The 16901-nt window shown below is 36.9% G+C and overlaps 1 protein-coding gene across 2 annotated transcripts in view; it reads left to right on the top strand.

Moving 5' to 3' along the window:
* Nucleotides 1-473: 473 nt before the first annotated feature.
* Nucleotides 474-16901, top strand: part of drosha (drosha ribonuclease III) — a 41756-nt gene continuing 25328 nt past the window's right edge. The window contains exons 1-15 of one of the 2 annotated variants that reach the window (XM_077205907.1): nt 474-615; nt 2044-2789; nt 3664-3970; nt 5000-5141; nt 5922-6082; nt 7163-7243; nt 8057-8143; nt 8713-8799; nt 9220-9291; nt 9580-9661; nt 9759-9830; nt 11766-11935; nt 14910-15034; nt 15866-15965; nt 16215-16322. In XM_077205907.1, coding sequence (XP_077062022.1) covers nt 2044-2789; nt 3664-3970; nt 5000-5141; nt 5922-6082; nt 7163-7243; nt 8057-8143; nt 8713-8799; nt 9220-9291; nt 9580-9661; nt 9759-9830; nt 11766-11935; nt 14910-15034; nt 15866-15965; nt 16215-16322 — 2340 coding nt within the window. In that variant the 5' untranslated portion in view covers nt 474-615. The remainder of the gene's footprint in view (nt 616-2043; nt 2790-3663; nt 3971-4999; nt 5142-5921; nt 6083-7162; nt 7244-8056; nt 8144-8712; nt 8800-9219; nt 9292-9579; nt 9662-9758; nt 9831-11765; nt 11936-14909; nt 15035-15865; nt 15966-16214; nt 16323-16901) is intronic. The other variant, XM_077205906.1, reaches the window with a different exon arrangement.

Here is a 16901-nt window from a genome sequence, read left to right as displayed (position 1 = left end):
TATGATTGGATGATCACTATATGCGGAGGACACAACACTGTAGAAGAGAGAGTGTAGACAACTATTACATACATTGAGATAAAGATTCAGATAGAAATACATCAGGTTTATGATTATGAATAGCAAAGACACAAGTGATGTGTTTCTCTAGGAAGAGAAAAAAATACTTCCTTAAAATGTGTGTGTCTGTGCATATAATGAACATATTGATGTGGTGTAATTTGTGGAAGTATGGTTGAACAAAAAACTGTCCTTCGATGTACAAATAGGAAAATTGTTATCAAAGGGAAAATTGACTCGAATTAAGAATACAATACGCATTTGTTTTCTTTCTATTCCCCTTGTAAAGTAAGAGATGTCTTTCTGCATCGACTATTCACACTCCAGTTCAGTTGGTGGCAGTGATGCACCAAAAGAACCAGAAGAAGACTATTTTAGCGAGGTATGATTTCTCGCGTTCTCATTGGTCACTCGTCACACAGCCTAAATCTGATTGGCAGCAGCACACACCGCGTTGCTAGCGTCATAAACTGAGCATTTTTTTCGCTGTAAACATAAAACATTATAAACAGCATCACTGATTTATTTCCCAAGCTTTAACAAAGACTTCTAAAGGTGAGTTTTATTCTTCAGGAAGTTTTTCGGCATCATTATTAAAGTGCTGATCTGTTATAAAATCATAGGAGATGCTGAAAATGATGCAGTTTAGATACATTTCAGAGCGCGTTTTAAGTGTGTTAAAACACTAGCAGCTAGGTGAAAATGCACTAGAAAGGACGCATTTGAGAGGGATAATAAATTGTTTCGAGACGCCTACAGGACGTGACTCGGCCAAAACCCTGTAACGTTATTGCTTACAGGGCCAGTGGTAAAATGTTTCACTTGCCATGTCAAAATTGTCACAGTCTTAACCACAAAAACGAACAAAAAACCTGGGCCCATGTAAATCGCTGCATCCAGGATGCTATAAATGTCGTTTTCTTTTGGTCTCATATTTAGAAAATGCCATTATGTCGAAAGAAATGTCTTTCGCTCTCATCGGTACGAGGGTATTTCATTTAAAGGGACAGTAGGTTCACATAAAAATGAAAATTCTGTTATTTACTCTTATGTCGTAAATAACTCTTATGTCGTCTACCCTTATGTGATTTCTTACCTAAATATGCCATTCTTCTATTTTGAAGAATGTTGTTAATCAAACCCGGTTGGACTCTTCCACTTTATGGACATTCTTCATGTGCCACAAAATATAAAAAAATCATTATGTAAATTATGAAAGAATTTTCATTTTTTGATTAACTATCCTTTTAAATCAATGGTATTCATAACATTCATTATAGTAGAAAACGTCTTTTAATCTACTTTTAAGATTACTAAAATATCACGCTATAAGTAAATTTATCTCATGATAAGGCTATATCACAGTAGTTATTTTTGCTGCAAATTGTTACATTATCAAAATTTTAGATACTCATGAAACTTCACAATTCTTGGTACCTACTTTGATAACACCCCACTGGGAATTATAGGCTAACTAATGTAATAAACTATACTATACTAATAAAATTAACAAGAATTTATTGAAGACAAGTAAACGGTCAATAACAAAATTCAGATGTGGTTTTCTCCAGTTCTGAGTACATACTTGGGTAACTTTTTCTTTTTTTTATTGTTGATGGTCCACTTAAAAATTCCACTAAGTAACTTTGCTAGTCTAACCCTCATTAGAGTATTTGTAGACTTGTCTGTCTGCTTAATATCTGCTAAAACTTTATTTTCATGGTGCCCGGACAGACATTCTACTACTAAGTAACAGTGCAACTACATGTCAACTTATTCCACAAACGCCAGGCCTAACACCTAACCCTAACCTAATAGTCTTCTAAAGTCTACTAATACCTTAAGTCTACTCTAATGACATGTAGTTGTAAAGTTACTTATAGTAGTAGAATGTCTAAAGTGGACCATAAAAATAGTGTAACCCATCCTTGTATGAAAATCTTCTATATCCATATCTTTCTTACGTCCATGTCGTCTTTACAGATGTCTTTTCACGCTGGCCGTGGATGCCCATGGGGAAGACCACCCGCTCCAGGCCAAATGTTCCGGCCCCCTCCACCACGCTATCACTATGACCCTTCGGCTGCTCCCGGTCCTGTCTATAACCCTCAGGGAGGCAGTGGCTACATGCCACCTCATCCTGACTTCATGCCTTTCCACTTCCCTCCACCATCACAGGGTTCTAACGCTCTGCCCCAATGTCCCTTACGCCCACCGGTCTTCCCAGATCCGCCCCCTTTTCCTCCACCTGCTCATCGCAGCTCAGACGGCTCGGCTCCCGTCCCGGTTCAGAGCTCTTACCCCTACATGATGCCCTCCGTCCCCCCTCCACCGTTGCCCCCTCAGCCCCCATCAGTGCCACCTTCCATGCCCTACTCGCCATCGTATCCCATGAGCTACCCTCCACAGCCACAGCTTCCCCCTCCACCCAGTTTCAATCCAGCTTACGTGCAGCCCGGAGGTTCCTTCAAATCTGAACGCTCCCGCCCGAACTCTCTGCCATACAAGACGGACACATGTTCCCGCTCGCCCGAGAGACTCCGTCACCATGACGATCACCGGCACAGAGGCCACAGCTACGGAGGATATGGAAGCCGACATAACCGTGAGTTTGGAGGAGAGAAGCGGGACCGGGACAGAGGGTGCAGTTCAGAGCGCAGGCGGTCAGACAGCCCACGGTGTAAAGCAGACTACGATAGAGGGCGCGTGCCATCAAGACATCGCAGCAGGTAATGCGCTTCACTGTGCTCTCTATTAATACTTTTCCTTGTGCCTTTCATTTTGCAAGTTGCTCCCAACAATAAGAGGAGACACGACATTTGAGACCCACTGTTTTTAAGTTTAAACATCAGTTGTCATTAAATGAAAGCTTTAACATCAATCACAACAAATGTATCTGTCCTGATGAAAATATGAATATCACATAATAAATCAACATAATTTGTCACAATACCAAAATTTCAGTAGTCTGTGTAGCAATATGAGTTCAATTTCATGATTCTTGGTACCAATTTGGGCACCATATCAAAAACTATTGGAACTCTATTATTTTAATTATTTTTTTTGTATTATTATTATTTAATGTCATGTTTGTATTTTGTTGGATATAATGAAAGGATTTGCGAGTATGCAGAACTCTGGTTAACAAATCTGTTGTATATTGAGTAGATTCTGACTTACTTTAACTCCTCTGATTGGCCATTGGGTTCACTTGCTCTTTGTTTGTGATTGGCTACAATGCAGCAGAAACATGTTGCTGGCTGCAAAAACCTTTAATGTTTTTGCACACTTAGAGTGTGCACACAAATATGCACTGGAGTATTTTAAAGCAGTGGATTAAAAAAATGACCTAGTATTGGTACTACTGGTACTGCATGAATTTTTGATTTATGTAAAGAAAAGAAGAAATATTGCTAGTGTCATCTCTGGGTCCTTTTGACACTATCATAGATGACCAAGTAATGACATCTGACTGCATTTTTGTGTGATTTCAGTTGTTTAAACCTCTTCAAACACACGGATGCACACTTATATAGGCATAGTTTAAGTACTTTCGCTGGGTTGTCTGTTGCGTTATGTTTTAATATTGCCTTCATCCACCAGAGAACGATATCGGCATAGAGACGAGCCAGGTTCGCCCCCCTCAGACAGACACAGGAAACACATTCACAGTCGCTCAGGCAGTCGAGAGAGAAAGCGGCGGCGTGTGGAGGATGAGAAAGAGAGGAGAACAGATGGAGCCTCCAGCAGTCGAGAGAGATCTGTGAACTCTAGCAGGAGTAGAGAGGCAGAGGAGGCGTCCACTGACCGCCACGAGGAGGAGAAAGAAGAGGAAGAGTTACTCAAACCTGCCTGGATCCGCTGCACACATGCTGAGAACTACTACTCCAATGACCCAATGGACCAAGTGGTAATGACAGTAGTGAACTATCAAAATATCAATGATTTGCTTATAGAGAATAATTAAAGGAGTAGTTCATTTCAGAATTAAAATTTCCTGATAATTTACTCACCCCAATGTCAACCAAGATGTTCATATCTTTCTTTCTTCAGTCGAAAATAAATGTTTTTGAGGACCAAATTGCAGATTCAATTCAGCTTCAAAGGGCTCTACACGATCCCAGATGAGGAAAAAGGGTCTTATCTAGAGAAACGATCCGTCATTTTCAACAAAAAAAAAAAAAAAAAATCTTTTTAACCACAAATGCTCTTCTTGCATGTCCACGTAATCACGATGCAAAGGTCAGGTATAAGCTGACGTAGGCGGAAAATGTAGGGTAGGGCGGAAAACTCCATCTCATTTTCTCCTCCGACTTTAAAATCGTCCAACATCGTTGTTTTACCTTTTACTTATTTATTTTTTTGTAAAGGGCTTTTGACTTAGTCTTTGCACGTTCGCTTTGTAAACACTAGGTCGGTACTTCCGCTAACGGTCAATTTCAACGTGATTACGTAATGTGTGGCGCATCACAGCTAGTGCAAGAGGAGCTTTTGTGGTTAAAAGAATATAAATGTTGTTTTTTTTTTTTTTTTAGAAAATGACAGATCGTTTCTCTAGATAAGACCATTATTCCTTGGCTGGGATCGTGTAGAGCCCATTGAAGCTGCATTGAAACTGCAATTTGGCCCTTCAACCCTCTCTACTATATGGGAAAAAATCCTGGAAAGTTTTCCTCAGAAATATTAATTTCTTTTCGACTGAAGAAAGAAAGACATGAATATCTTGGATGAATTGGATGTAAATTATCAGGAAATTTTAATTCTGAAGTGGACTATTCCATGAAACAAAATTACACACTACACCTTTAAAATGTGCATTATAGATGATCCTGAATAGTTTTGTACCAAACATTCTGATGGTGTTATGACCAAAATACATCAAGATACTTGGACTTCAGGAGCTGTTACTTATCTTCCACGTGTTGTTATTCGTCCGTAGGGTGATTCCACAGTCGTGGGAACCAGTAAGTTGAGAGATCTGTACGAGCGCTTTGAGGAAGAGCTTGGCCGGAGACAGGAGCGGGCCAAATCCACCAGGCCTAAATGGGATCCACCCAAGACCAAACTGGACCAAGATCAGGGTATCATGTCCCAAGATTTTACTATTTCAAATATACACCATATACTCTATAATATTTACCTACATAGGCCATAAAGACCGGTTTGCAGCCACTAGGTTGATGAATTGCATTTGTCGAGGACTCAGGGTCTATAGAAGGAACTTTTTACTCTTATAAAGCAAAAACATGCACTCATTTTGATCCGTTATTGCATCTCTTACTTAATGTATGCGACATCTGCCATAGGAAATCAACATGTACTGTTGAGAGTAGGATAAGAACATGCAGTCAAATGAATAATTATGAAATACCAATGAGTCATCTATGTAATATAGGTGTAAGAAAATATCACATCCTGTGGCGCTGACTCAAAGATTTTGAACTTGTAAAATGAAAATAACACTATACTTGTTGAACATCTCTTCACATCCTGATAGCAATCAATAAAGTTGTCTGAATATTTAAACAAATATGTATGTATATCTTCTGTGGAAGTCTCAGGACCAAAAAATGGTTTGTCCAATCATTGCGAAACTGCACAGCTTAGCTTTAAAATTAACCAGTTTTCTCCTACAATTAAAACTAACCGATGGTGGTAACATTGTCGTCTATGATGTGCCAACAAATATCCCTATTCAAATCTCAGAAAATGTACTTTAGTGTTTCATGACCTTTTAAAAGACCTTAAAGAATAGCATCAATGTTTAAGCAGATGTTTTATACAAGAGATTGTTTAAGACAAGATTTTATACAATCAAAAATGGCATGCTGTAAAAGATGATTGTCGTTTTTTTTTAAAAGATGAGAGCTCCAGCGAATCAGAGTGTGAGTCTGATGGAGGTGGTAGCAGCTGCTCCAGTAGCTCTGACTCTGATGTGTTTGATGTAATCGCTGAGATCAAGAGGAAGAAAGCGCACCCTGACCGCCTCCATGAGGAGCTGTGGTACAATGACCCCGGACAGGTATGCTTCACCTTCACTGCAGTTTTGCTCAAATCCATTTTAAAGGGGTCATGAATTGAGAAATCAACATTTCCTTCATCTTTTTGACATGTAAGAGGTCATTGTACTATAAAATATCCTGGAAGTTTCAGAACTCAAAACTTCCTTGTAAGTCCAAAAACTTTTATTGAAACCAAGCTCATAGAAGTAGACGTTACAAGACGTTTTGCCAAGTTGTGGAAAAACATAGTCTTTCCATTGCCCTTATTGTGATTCTAACATTAAGAAAATGTTTCAACTATGTAACAAGATAAACACCTTTCTATATTGTCTTTGTTTAAACACTAATATAATAACTACCTTTCAAATACTTAATTATAAATAAAGATGATTAATTACCAAGCTGTTGCAGACTGGAGTATCCTTAGAATTTGATGTGTTGATTGATTCGTTGGCTTCCAATTCAGTATCAGACTCTGGTGGATGCCATTTTCAGTACAATTCCACGAGTAATGGTGGGAAAGTTGAAAATAATTTTATTATGCAAATATTATTGTTACCCAATCATAGCAGTGGGCATTTACTTTCAAAAATTGTCTAAGGCGGCATCAAAACAGAGTGTCAAAAAACTAGATCCAAAATAGCATATTTCTACTAAATTAGGATATTTAAAAAAAATCTTGCTAACATTATAAGTGAACCTCCAAGAAAAGAAAATATGCTGTTCATGACCCCTTTAAACTAGTGATGCATCAAAATTAAAATAACTAAAACCAGACCATTCTGGACACTATAGGCCAGAAAATTAATCCAGAAATACTCTTGGAATACCAAAAAAATATTATATTAATAGAATTTGTTCATCAATATACACTTTTAACTGACTTGCTCTGCAAGATTATCTTTAAGCAATAGTACATGCTACAGCCAATGATGTTCACTCAGAACTGATTTCAAATCTGGAGATGAAAAGTTCCTGAATTAACCACTAATTCTAAATTCATGGTATTTTCTTAAGCATTGTTTAATGTAGTGTATTTTTATGGTTTAAAATGAACTTACATTTATTCTTATTTTCTTGATACTATGCTTAAATCTCAGATGAATGATGGACCATTATGCAAGTGCAGTGCCAAAGCCAGACGAACTGGAATTCGACACAGTATTTACCCTGGTGAACAGGTATACATGCCTTTATTGAGTCACTTCATCTGTTTTAAAACCTAGTTTAGAATTCGGTGAGACGCTGTCATATGCAAACATAAAATTTGAATGTTTCTGAAGTTTAGAATTAAGACTACTGGAGATACAGTTGTGAATCCTTAATAATGATCTCGATTATTACATGACTGGGCTAAATGATTGCGGGACTATAATGTACCTAGGATTGCGAGCACTTGTAGTAAATATTCTCACATGTAGTACTTTAAACTCTACATCGCCTATCTGCATAGGCTTGCTGCAGTAGTCGCACAGCGATTACAATACCTGGGCACTGCCCTCACTGTCATTTTTCTTTTTTATAGAAGTAAAAACCATTTAGTTCAGTTAGATAATCGGACACTACACTTATAAACTTAGCTGCAGAATGCAGCAAGAGTCGGATTTCACTTATGTTGTGTAAGTTTATTTGTATTTATGTGTACCTTCACAGAATTTTAGCTCTTTTTTTTTGTCTGATGTTAGACATTGTTGCCTTCGTTAATTTTCACTGGTGTATAAAACAAATAAAATCATTCAGGAACTGTTCTCATTTTATTTTAGATGTGTAGCTATATGAAGAATTTGACATGCAGTTGCACAAAATAACATTTGAATGTATGTTTTAGACATAATGGTGATTACGGTGTTATCATAATTGTGCTGTTCTTGGTATTCAGGTTTTTTCTGAGAATAAAATGTTGTTTAACCCCAGCGTTTTGAATGTCATAAATGTCAGTCATCTGTTTGGGATATCAAGCTGGTTGGATTGGTGATTCTCTCTCTCTCTCACAGCCGGTGAAACAGTGTCGTCCGATGAATAACAATGCCGGCAAGCTGTTCCACTACAGAATAACCGTGTCCCCTCCTACCAACTTCCTGGTAGGTTTCTGTGCTGTCTTAAAGGGTTAGTTCACCCAAAAATGAAAATTCTGTTCATGTTGTTCCAAACCTCTAAGATTCGAAATCCGAGAGCTTTCTGACCCCCCATAGACTGCAATGTTATCACCACTTTCAAAGCCTAGAAATGGAGGTAAAGATAGCATTAAAATAGTCCGTGTGACTTTGTGTTTGTTTTTTTGGGCTTAAAAAAAGTATTCTTGTCACTTCATAAAATGAAGGTTGAACTACATGGACTATTTTAATTATGTCTTTACTACCTTTCTGGGCCTTGAAAGTGGTGATAACGTTTCAGTGTATGTGGGGTAAGAACAATGGCGTGCACAGACCTGGGGGAAAGCGTGCGATACAACCGAAAAGGGCACTTTTGCTTTCACAATTAAAGGGGCAGTGGCTCAAGCATACCCCCCTCCCCCCTACCCACCCACCTGTGCACGCCACTGGATCAGAAAGATTACGATCAAATAATCAAATAAAAAATCAATCAAATAATTTTTTTATGTTTTCATATTGTTTACACCATTCAATGTAACCGTTGCTCTCTCTTTCAGACAGATAGACCCACGGTTATTGAGTATGATGATCACGAGTACCTGTTCGAGGGCTTTTCCTGCTTTTCTCACACACCACTTACTAATGTAAGCATACGACTGCTTAAAAATAACTCTTGATGTTTTAGTTCATCATTCACTCATCTATATGATATTTCAAACTCGTAAGACTTATTTTCTTCTGTGGAGCCCAAAAGAAAATGTTGGCAGTGCTTTATGGTTCTTGCATACCTTGAAAAATTATTCTGTGCTGTAGACTTCTGATTTTTAAACTTCTGTGAATGTCTCGCCTAATTGACTTGTGAGTACATTATTGTGTTTTTTGTTGAGGGAAGTGTGAAAAGGAGGTTCAGTGGCAATTGACAGCATTCCATAGATACTGTTATATATCATCAGTTGTATTTAAGTTCATAAACTCAAAAGTGCTTATAGAGTAAAATCAGTATCGATGGGGGCGAGGATTGATGAGATTTAACATGCCGACACGTGTTTTCCTCCCCGTTTTAGATCCCTTTGTGTCGGGTTATTCGCTTCAACATTGATTACACCATCCACTTTATAGAAGAGATGTCACCTGAGGTCTGTTATCAAATTTGATACTGTCCACATCTTCTACAGTTCAAATAGTTATAATTTGTAATATTTTGCACTTTATATAATAAACATTCTCATAATGAGACAAACATATCTTAACACTTTTAACTGTTAACAATTATTAATGAAAATTAATTTTATGGCAATTTCATTTTCTTGCTGTCCTTACCAATCACTTTGTAATTTGAGTGCTACTTTAGACATCTTGGTTGTTTCTAGCACATGTGAAGTGACCCAAATACTCTGCTATTGTAATCTGTTGTGTTTGACCAGAACTACTGCGTTAAAGGCCTGGAGCTGTTTTCCTCATACCTCTTTAAAGACATCTTAGAGCTGTATGATTGGAACCTCACAGGTAACATGCACACACAGCTATACATAAACACATTATTGACTGGGGGTGCAAACTCCTGTCATATTAGCCATAGTAATATAGTTTTGCTGTCATACAGGTCCTGAAGAAAACGGCCCCTCAGGTTGTCAGAAGTTTCATTTCATGCCACGGTTCGTTCGGTTCCTCCCGGGTGAGTTTTAAATTCCCCTCTCTCCATTTGATTGATGTTGCTTTGTGATTGTGTCAGTCAAACAGCTTGTTAAAGTGGGCGAATACACTACAGCTGAAAGTGAACATTTCGTCATATGCAGATGCCAAATGATTGGTAGATGAAGTCTTAAAGAACAAAATGTAATTTTGCTAACCATTTAAATGACATTTACTTGATTGATTTTTATTTATTATTACTGGCATTCTTTAAAAAAATACTTTTAACAATTTCTTTGTGTGAATTTATGACTTAAATGGAATGACTAATGACAGAAGCAATGTAAACCTGCTATCCACATTGTAAAATAAATGCTTCTTTTTTTATCAGATACAATTTTACTAAAGTTTTTGTGTAAAAAATGTTATTCATTTTATGATAACCCTACAAAGCAGACTGTATCATATTTGATACACAATTTTCTAAGGCTTCTAAATGCTCAACATGTTCTACTATAAAAATATTACATGCCTTCTGTTGTCTGACTGATAGCAAAAAAGCCTTTAATATAATTATAAAATGTCCTCCTTCAGACTCGTGGTACACATGTCTTTCTGCTGTGAAATCTTTACTGATATTTATAAAGTAATCAAGAATATATTTTATAATTTTAGTATTATTTCAAGAGGAACACTTAATAAACTGAATTAACTTGGATTTACTTGATTATTCATACATCGGTTTTAGAAAAATCATTTTAAATTTTAAGTGTCAAATATAATACAACAGGCTTTTGAGGAATGTTTAATCATCATTGAATTGCATTGCATTATAAAAAAAAATGGGGCTAGTCCTTTGATATGCCTCATCCAACTTTGTTTTATTAGGTAATGTCAACACAATAAGGAAAACACTTTATAAAAAATGGAACCCACTTCAAAAGTGTCACAACTGTAACTTGGGAGAAGTTGAATGTAATAAAAACGAATAAATCCAAGAAGCAAGTAACCACATTTTTTTAGCAAGATCTGGCAACACAAATGAGTCAAGGCTCGTACCTCTTTATCTGTAATTTTCATGCACCACACATACAGAAGAGAGACACATCTCCGATGTGCTTTTAAATACGTCATTAACAACTAGTTGTTCAGTCCGGTTCTGTACACACTGCATAGAAATTTTGTTACAACCTGAATTTTTTTGGGAGTTAATTCAGGTGTAGAATGTGGTTGTGACTCCTGTGAATTACTGAACTGTGTGTAAAGAACAGGCTGACGCTGAATGTGTACGTGGCCTAAATCACAGACACTGATTTATACCAACTGGGACCTAAAACAGCAAAAAATACATGGGGCCCAAAAATCATAGTGATTTATAAAAGAAATTATGTATGACACTTACTTACATGGAACACAAAAGGAGATAAGTGTCAGCAAAAAAAATTGTTGGTGAAAGTTAATTTAATGTTGTAAACCAAACTATATTTACAGTAAAATGATAGTGGTGGAGATTTACCTTTAAGGGTGGTTTGAAACTGCCATTGAGCACCAGAAGAATATGATTGAAAATGAATGTGGTGATTTATCAGCGAGCTGCATGTAGTTTTTTTGTTGACACACTCAGTGCTTTATAAAGCGTTACAGTGAATCATGTGTTGTACTGAATTAACCCATCAGCATAATCATTGTATTATCACCTGCTGCTGGGGAAAGTAAATAAGTCAAATTTTTTGACATGGTATTAGTAATTTGACAAGATTCTTGTGTAAACACTGATTTTTTTATTCAGTTTTATTCAAACTCGCATGAAGAAATTTGGTTGCCAATTCAGCTGAATATGTGTATGTCCACACACAAGGTGTTTTAAAATATTTTTTTTTAGGGCCCGAGCACCAATGGTGTGAGGGAACGAATTGCTCCTTATTATAAAATTATAATCCATTTTACAGTGGTTTTCCTGTCTGCTCATGTGTACCAGATGGAGGAAAAGAGGTGTTGTCAATGCACCAGGTGCTGCTGTATTTGCTGCGCAGCAGCACGGCTCTGGTTCCCGAAGAGGAGATCGCAAATATGCTACAGTGGGAGGAGCTGGAGTGGCAGAAATATGCTGAGGAGTGCAAGGGCATGATTGTCACCAACCCTGGCATGGTAAAACATTTACACAAACATGGCATGATGTCAAGTCAGGAGCAGACTGAATATTTAAATGCCTCTGTGAGATAATGACACAAAGGAAGTCAATGAAGCTTTTTTCAATATGATGAAACATTGTGGAATAAAATAAGAAATGGGTGAGATGCGTCTGTGAGTCTTTCTACACTGACATCAGTAGCTAAAAAGTGCTTAAAGTACTTGAATGTGACTTTTTGAAATTTAAGTCCTGGAAAACCCTTGAAAACAGCCATATTTTTGAAGAGGTACTTGAAAAGTGCTTGAATTATTAAAGGGATGCACCGATACCGAGCTCATGTACGTTACTCGTAAAAATGCTCCGATACCAACAACCGATAGGCCTACCAGGCAGCGTCAATGCTGTGGTGCGCGAGCTGATCAGAGAAAACCGCGCAATGGATTGAGCGCGCAGCGGCACAGACACTCGAGCTGGTCGAGCACATCCCTTTAACAGACATCAGTGGAAGGTTTGTAGTTCAGTCGGATGTCAATGGCAAAGAAAATAAAACGAGGCATCTAGTTTATTATTAACGTTAACTGACGAAAGAGAGAGAGCGCAGTTCTGTTGAGTCCTCTTGATTGCTGATCGTTCACTCAGCACGAGTTATTTGGATGAAAACTAAATCATATATGTAAGTAAAGTAAAACATGAACTGTTACCTGATTTATGTATAACGAGTGATTCCCTACATTATTACTGGACGTTTGTAGTCAAGAAGTTCCATGAACGCAAACATCAGCGCGCGCCCCGCAAACCGGCGTCTCCGCGCGCGAATACTGAATTAAATTGTCTTTCACGTCTTGCGCTTGTACGGACGAACTCACACAAAATTATTTAAAAACACCTGTCTTGGCGAGTATCCTAGTAAACAAAGTCAGTTATATCTAATGTAGCCATGTTCAAATGGGGTCTGTGCGTTCTTCCTAAAGGGGCAGCAGTTTAACAAACCCACTGCTGTTTTAATGTTAATCAAACAATGGACAAATAAATTACTCACTGCTCTTGACTAAATAGGCTACCATTTTCAACTTTACAAAAAGATCCATCTAAATTTAATTTATCCAGTAATGAATATGTAATTTTTTTCACATTTGATTACTTTATTCAAATTTCTGTACCTGTTAGATCTACCCAAACAACTCTAAAAACACTGTTTATTTCATTTGTAGCATTTCTTTGTTCTATTGTATTTATTTGTAAGTTGATTATTCATTCTTATTTTGTAGCTGACTGCTTACCTTTAATAATGTTTTAAATTCACATTAATTAGGCTGGCAGTTTTTGTTGTATCAAAATTGGATTAAATAATTGATATTTCACTGTTGTCTAAACATTTGTACCACTGACCCAATCCTCAGCACTGAACCTTCTGGAGCTGCTCTAGTCTAAATATGTGCTGTGCTATTCAATGAAAGATAAAATATGATAGAGCAAAAGAATGTACAGTAACAGAAGCTCATACAATGCATTTTAGCAGGCTTAATTAAGCAGGAAAATAATGGAAAGAAATATACATCTGATGAACAAATTAAGCCAACTAATATAATTTATATTATTTTGGTTTATCAACTAATACATCTAAAAATTACAAATGCAGTGAAAATTCAGGGATCGGCTACGGTATCGGTATCTCGTTCTGCCAAAAGTGGTATCGGTGCATCCCTAATTCAAAATATTTGTATTTTTTGTTGTTGTTGTCGTTGTTGTTGAAAAAATACAATTGTTTCACGCTAAATAAACGCTGCAGCCTGTCTGAGATATAGAGCTATTTCTCATGGCTATGAGCATTATATTAAGTATATGATAAGTATATAATACAACTTTCATTCTTCAGGTCAATCATATATATTAATGGAAAAAAAATCTTCAAAAGTTTCAATATCCTTTCAATGGTTAAGGGTATTTCCCATGCCTGACAGCGCTGGTCAATGGATTGGCCTCTATCAAGTGAAACATCAGATATCATATATATTTAATTTGAGTTAAAAAAAATGAAATAAATAAAAATAATAATAAAGATATTGTTTGATAAGTGATGATTGAAGTCCTTGAAATCCCAAAAAGTAGTGCTTGAAAAGTCCTTGAAAGTCCTGGAATTTCATTTGACAGACGAACCCTTTTGAAGTCTATTGGTGCGTCTCAATCAGCTCCCTAGTTCAGTAGTCAGGGCACTGATTATGGTGTCGGCCATTTTAAGGGCTGTCTCAATCGCAAAATCCTACCAGTGCACTGAAACATTCGCTCCCTAAAAAGTCCCACAATGCACCCTGAAAACCATGGGACATCTATGCTGCTCACTATGTTTCCCCTTAACGGAAGTTACACACATAATGACACGCGACATTATTTAATTACATTGCAGCATAAACATACATCGCTAGACAGGTAATGAACATAATCTAGCTAACACATAGCAAAGTATTTATCATATTGTACTTTAAAAAGCATTAAAAAATAATGTCAGAAAGATCTCAGTTTTGCTATTGTTTATAAATACCAGTTGTGATGTTGTTTTAAGGGCATTGAGGGCATTGTCATGTCGTGGGAAATAGTCACTGAGGTCCCAATGTGTAGTGAGTGAGCTAGCGTCTTATATTGTCCTTACCAGTGCCCGAATTCGTGAACACGATATACTGATTCACGACCTGGGAAGCTAGGGAGCTGATTGAATCGCACCCTTTGTTAAAGCGTTATGAGCTATGAACCAAGCCAACCAGCAAAGAGGTGAAAAAATAATACAAAAAGAACTACTTCAGTGAAGGAATTAACTACAACCCCACGCATTGTGAATGGTAATCGAATGAAAACTGATGTTGAAATTTTCATGGGAGAAGCCGTTTACAGCAAGGCTCTTTTGGCGCAATTTGCAACCTGACTCTTGCAGTCTATAAGTTCAATACTGCTGTCATGTCTTTTAATGTGTTTTTATGTGTGCTTGTTCTCGCATAGAAACCCAGCTCTGTGAGGATTGACCAGTTAGACCGTGAGCAGTTCAACTCCAGTGTTATCACTTTCCCCATCATTGTGCACTTTGGTATCCGACCTGCTCAGCTTAGCTATGCCGGAGACCCACAGTAAGTGTGACCCAGCACTCGCCACTTCTCTTTGTTAGGTTAACATCTGATGGTAATTGTTTCTGATAATTAGGGATGTGCGCCACAACTAATTACATAAAGTTATTGCCGGGGGTGATGATGGCGCAGTGGATAAGACACATGCCTTTGGTGTGAGAGACCTGGGTTCGAATCCACTGTTAGACACCAATGTGTCCCTGAGCAAGACACTTAACCCCTAGTTGCTCCAGAGGCGTGCGACCTCTGACATATAGAAATTGTAAGTCGCTTTGGATAAAAGCGTCAGCTAAATGAATAAATGTAAATGTGAAGTTAAAACGGACTGTTTGCTGCTGATTAGTCTAACAAACCCCTTGAAGAAAAAATTGTGTATCCATTTGAGATCTCCTATTTAATATATGAATCAAACAGACAAATCCCACACTGAATGTCACTGAACAATAGTCCATAAATAGTTCATAAACATATAGTTTCCCTTTTAAACCTGTATAAAATTTCAAACTTCTATTGGTATGAAGAGATATCCTGACACTGGATCATGAGCTGCTTGTGTTTAAATGAACACAGTGCTGCACTTCACTCTGAAACATCTTTTTATTTTATAAAATGGTAGCCTAGAAGTGTGATTTGATCATTTCACTAAGGCGTATCACGATTTCCATTTTATTTTGATTAATTGTTTAGCCTTAATCCAACAGTTAGTTAGTATTATTTTGAATTCTATATATGGGCTTGGCTTTTTTTTTGCCCAGGAGTGTCATGAATAATGATTTTTATAATAATATAATGATGAAATAGATTAAATACTGTAGATTACTGCTTTCATTGCAGGTATCAAAAGTTGTGGAAGAGTTACGTGAAATTGCGGCACCTGCTGGCCAACAGCCCGAAGGTTAAACAAATTGACAAACAGAAGTTAACGCAAAGGGAGGTAAGTGTCTGCATGTGCTGTTTATGTATTTATAATTAATAGCTAATGTGACAGACGCATTAAAATAATAAATATGGCCACGAAGGAAGGGTAGCATGATTTTTTTATTTTTTTTTTTAAAGAAATTCTTTAAGAAAAAAAAATACCACATCAAGGCTGTGCATTAAGAGTTTTTAGTCCAGAAGTTTGGGGAAGTGTAAGTTCATTGTCTTATTGTTGTGAATACTGTGTCCAAAAACTGATTTACAGGAAGCTCTGCAGAAGATCAGGCAGAAGAATACGATGAGAAGGGAGGTCACAGTGGAGCTCAGCAGTCAGAGTTTCTGGAAGACTGGTATTCGCTCTGATGTCTGCCAGGTATACACACTCCCACACAGTGTGTGAGCAAGGGATGCCAAAAATCTAACTTTGAATTTTTCTCCAGATAAACTTGCAAATTTGAATTTAAAACTGTTTATTTGAATTTAAGATTTTGATAAAAACAGTGATTTCATAAATCACTTTTTTTATACATGGAGAATAATAATAAACAAATCTTCTTCACATTTTGTTCTTTTGCAGCTACATGCTAAAAATGCTTTAAATTATTATTATTTCACATCACATGGAGTATAGATCGTTGTGAAAATTGGCAAAATGTTAAAAAATGCTGGTTCCTAAATAAGTTCACTAAGTCACTTTACTCAATTGTGCTTGTCTCAAAATTAAAACCTGTTTTAGAAAAGTCACTTAAAGTCTATAGGACAACTACTTGAGTGGCATATCATTGCAATTGCGGACTGTATTATAAAAATGCATGAAAAAAGACAAATGATTCATCATTCAAATCTTGGTAATTGAGTTATCTGTGATTTGAGCAATATTTAAATTAGTGCACTAGATATATAAATAGTGCATAAATAATGATTGGGACCAAATATTTGTGTCCATATTACA

This window comes from Siphateles boraxobius, unplaced genomic scaffold (assembly GCF_051911475.1).
Source record: "Siphateles boraxobius isolate OS27281-9 unplaced genomic scaffold, OSU_SipBor_1 55, whole genome shotgun sequence".
Taxonomy (NCBI): domain Eukaryota; kingdom Metazoa; phylum Chordata; class Actinopteri; order Cypriniformes; family Leuciscidae; genus Siphateles; species Siphateles boraxobius.
The sequence above is the reverse complement of the archived record's forward strand: the minus strand, read 5'-3'. Positions and strand labels throughout refer to the sequence as shown.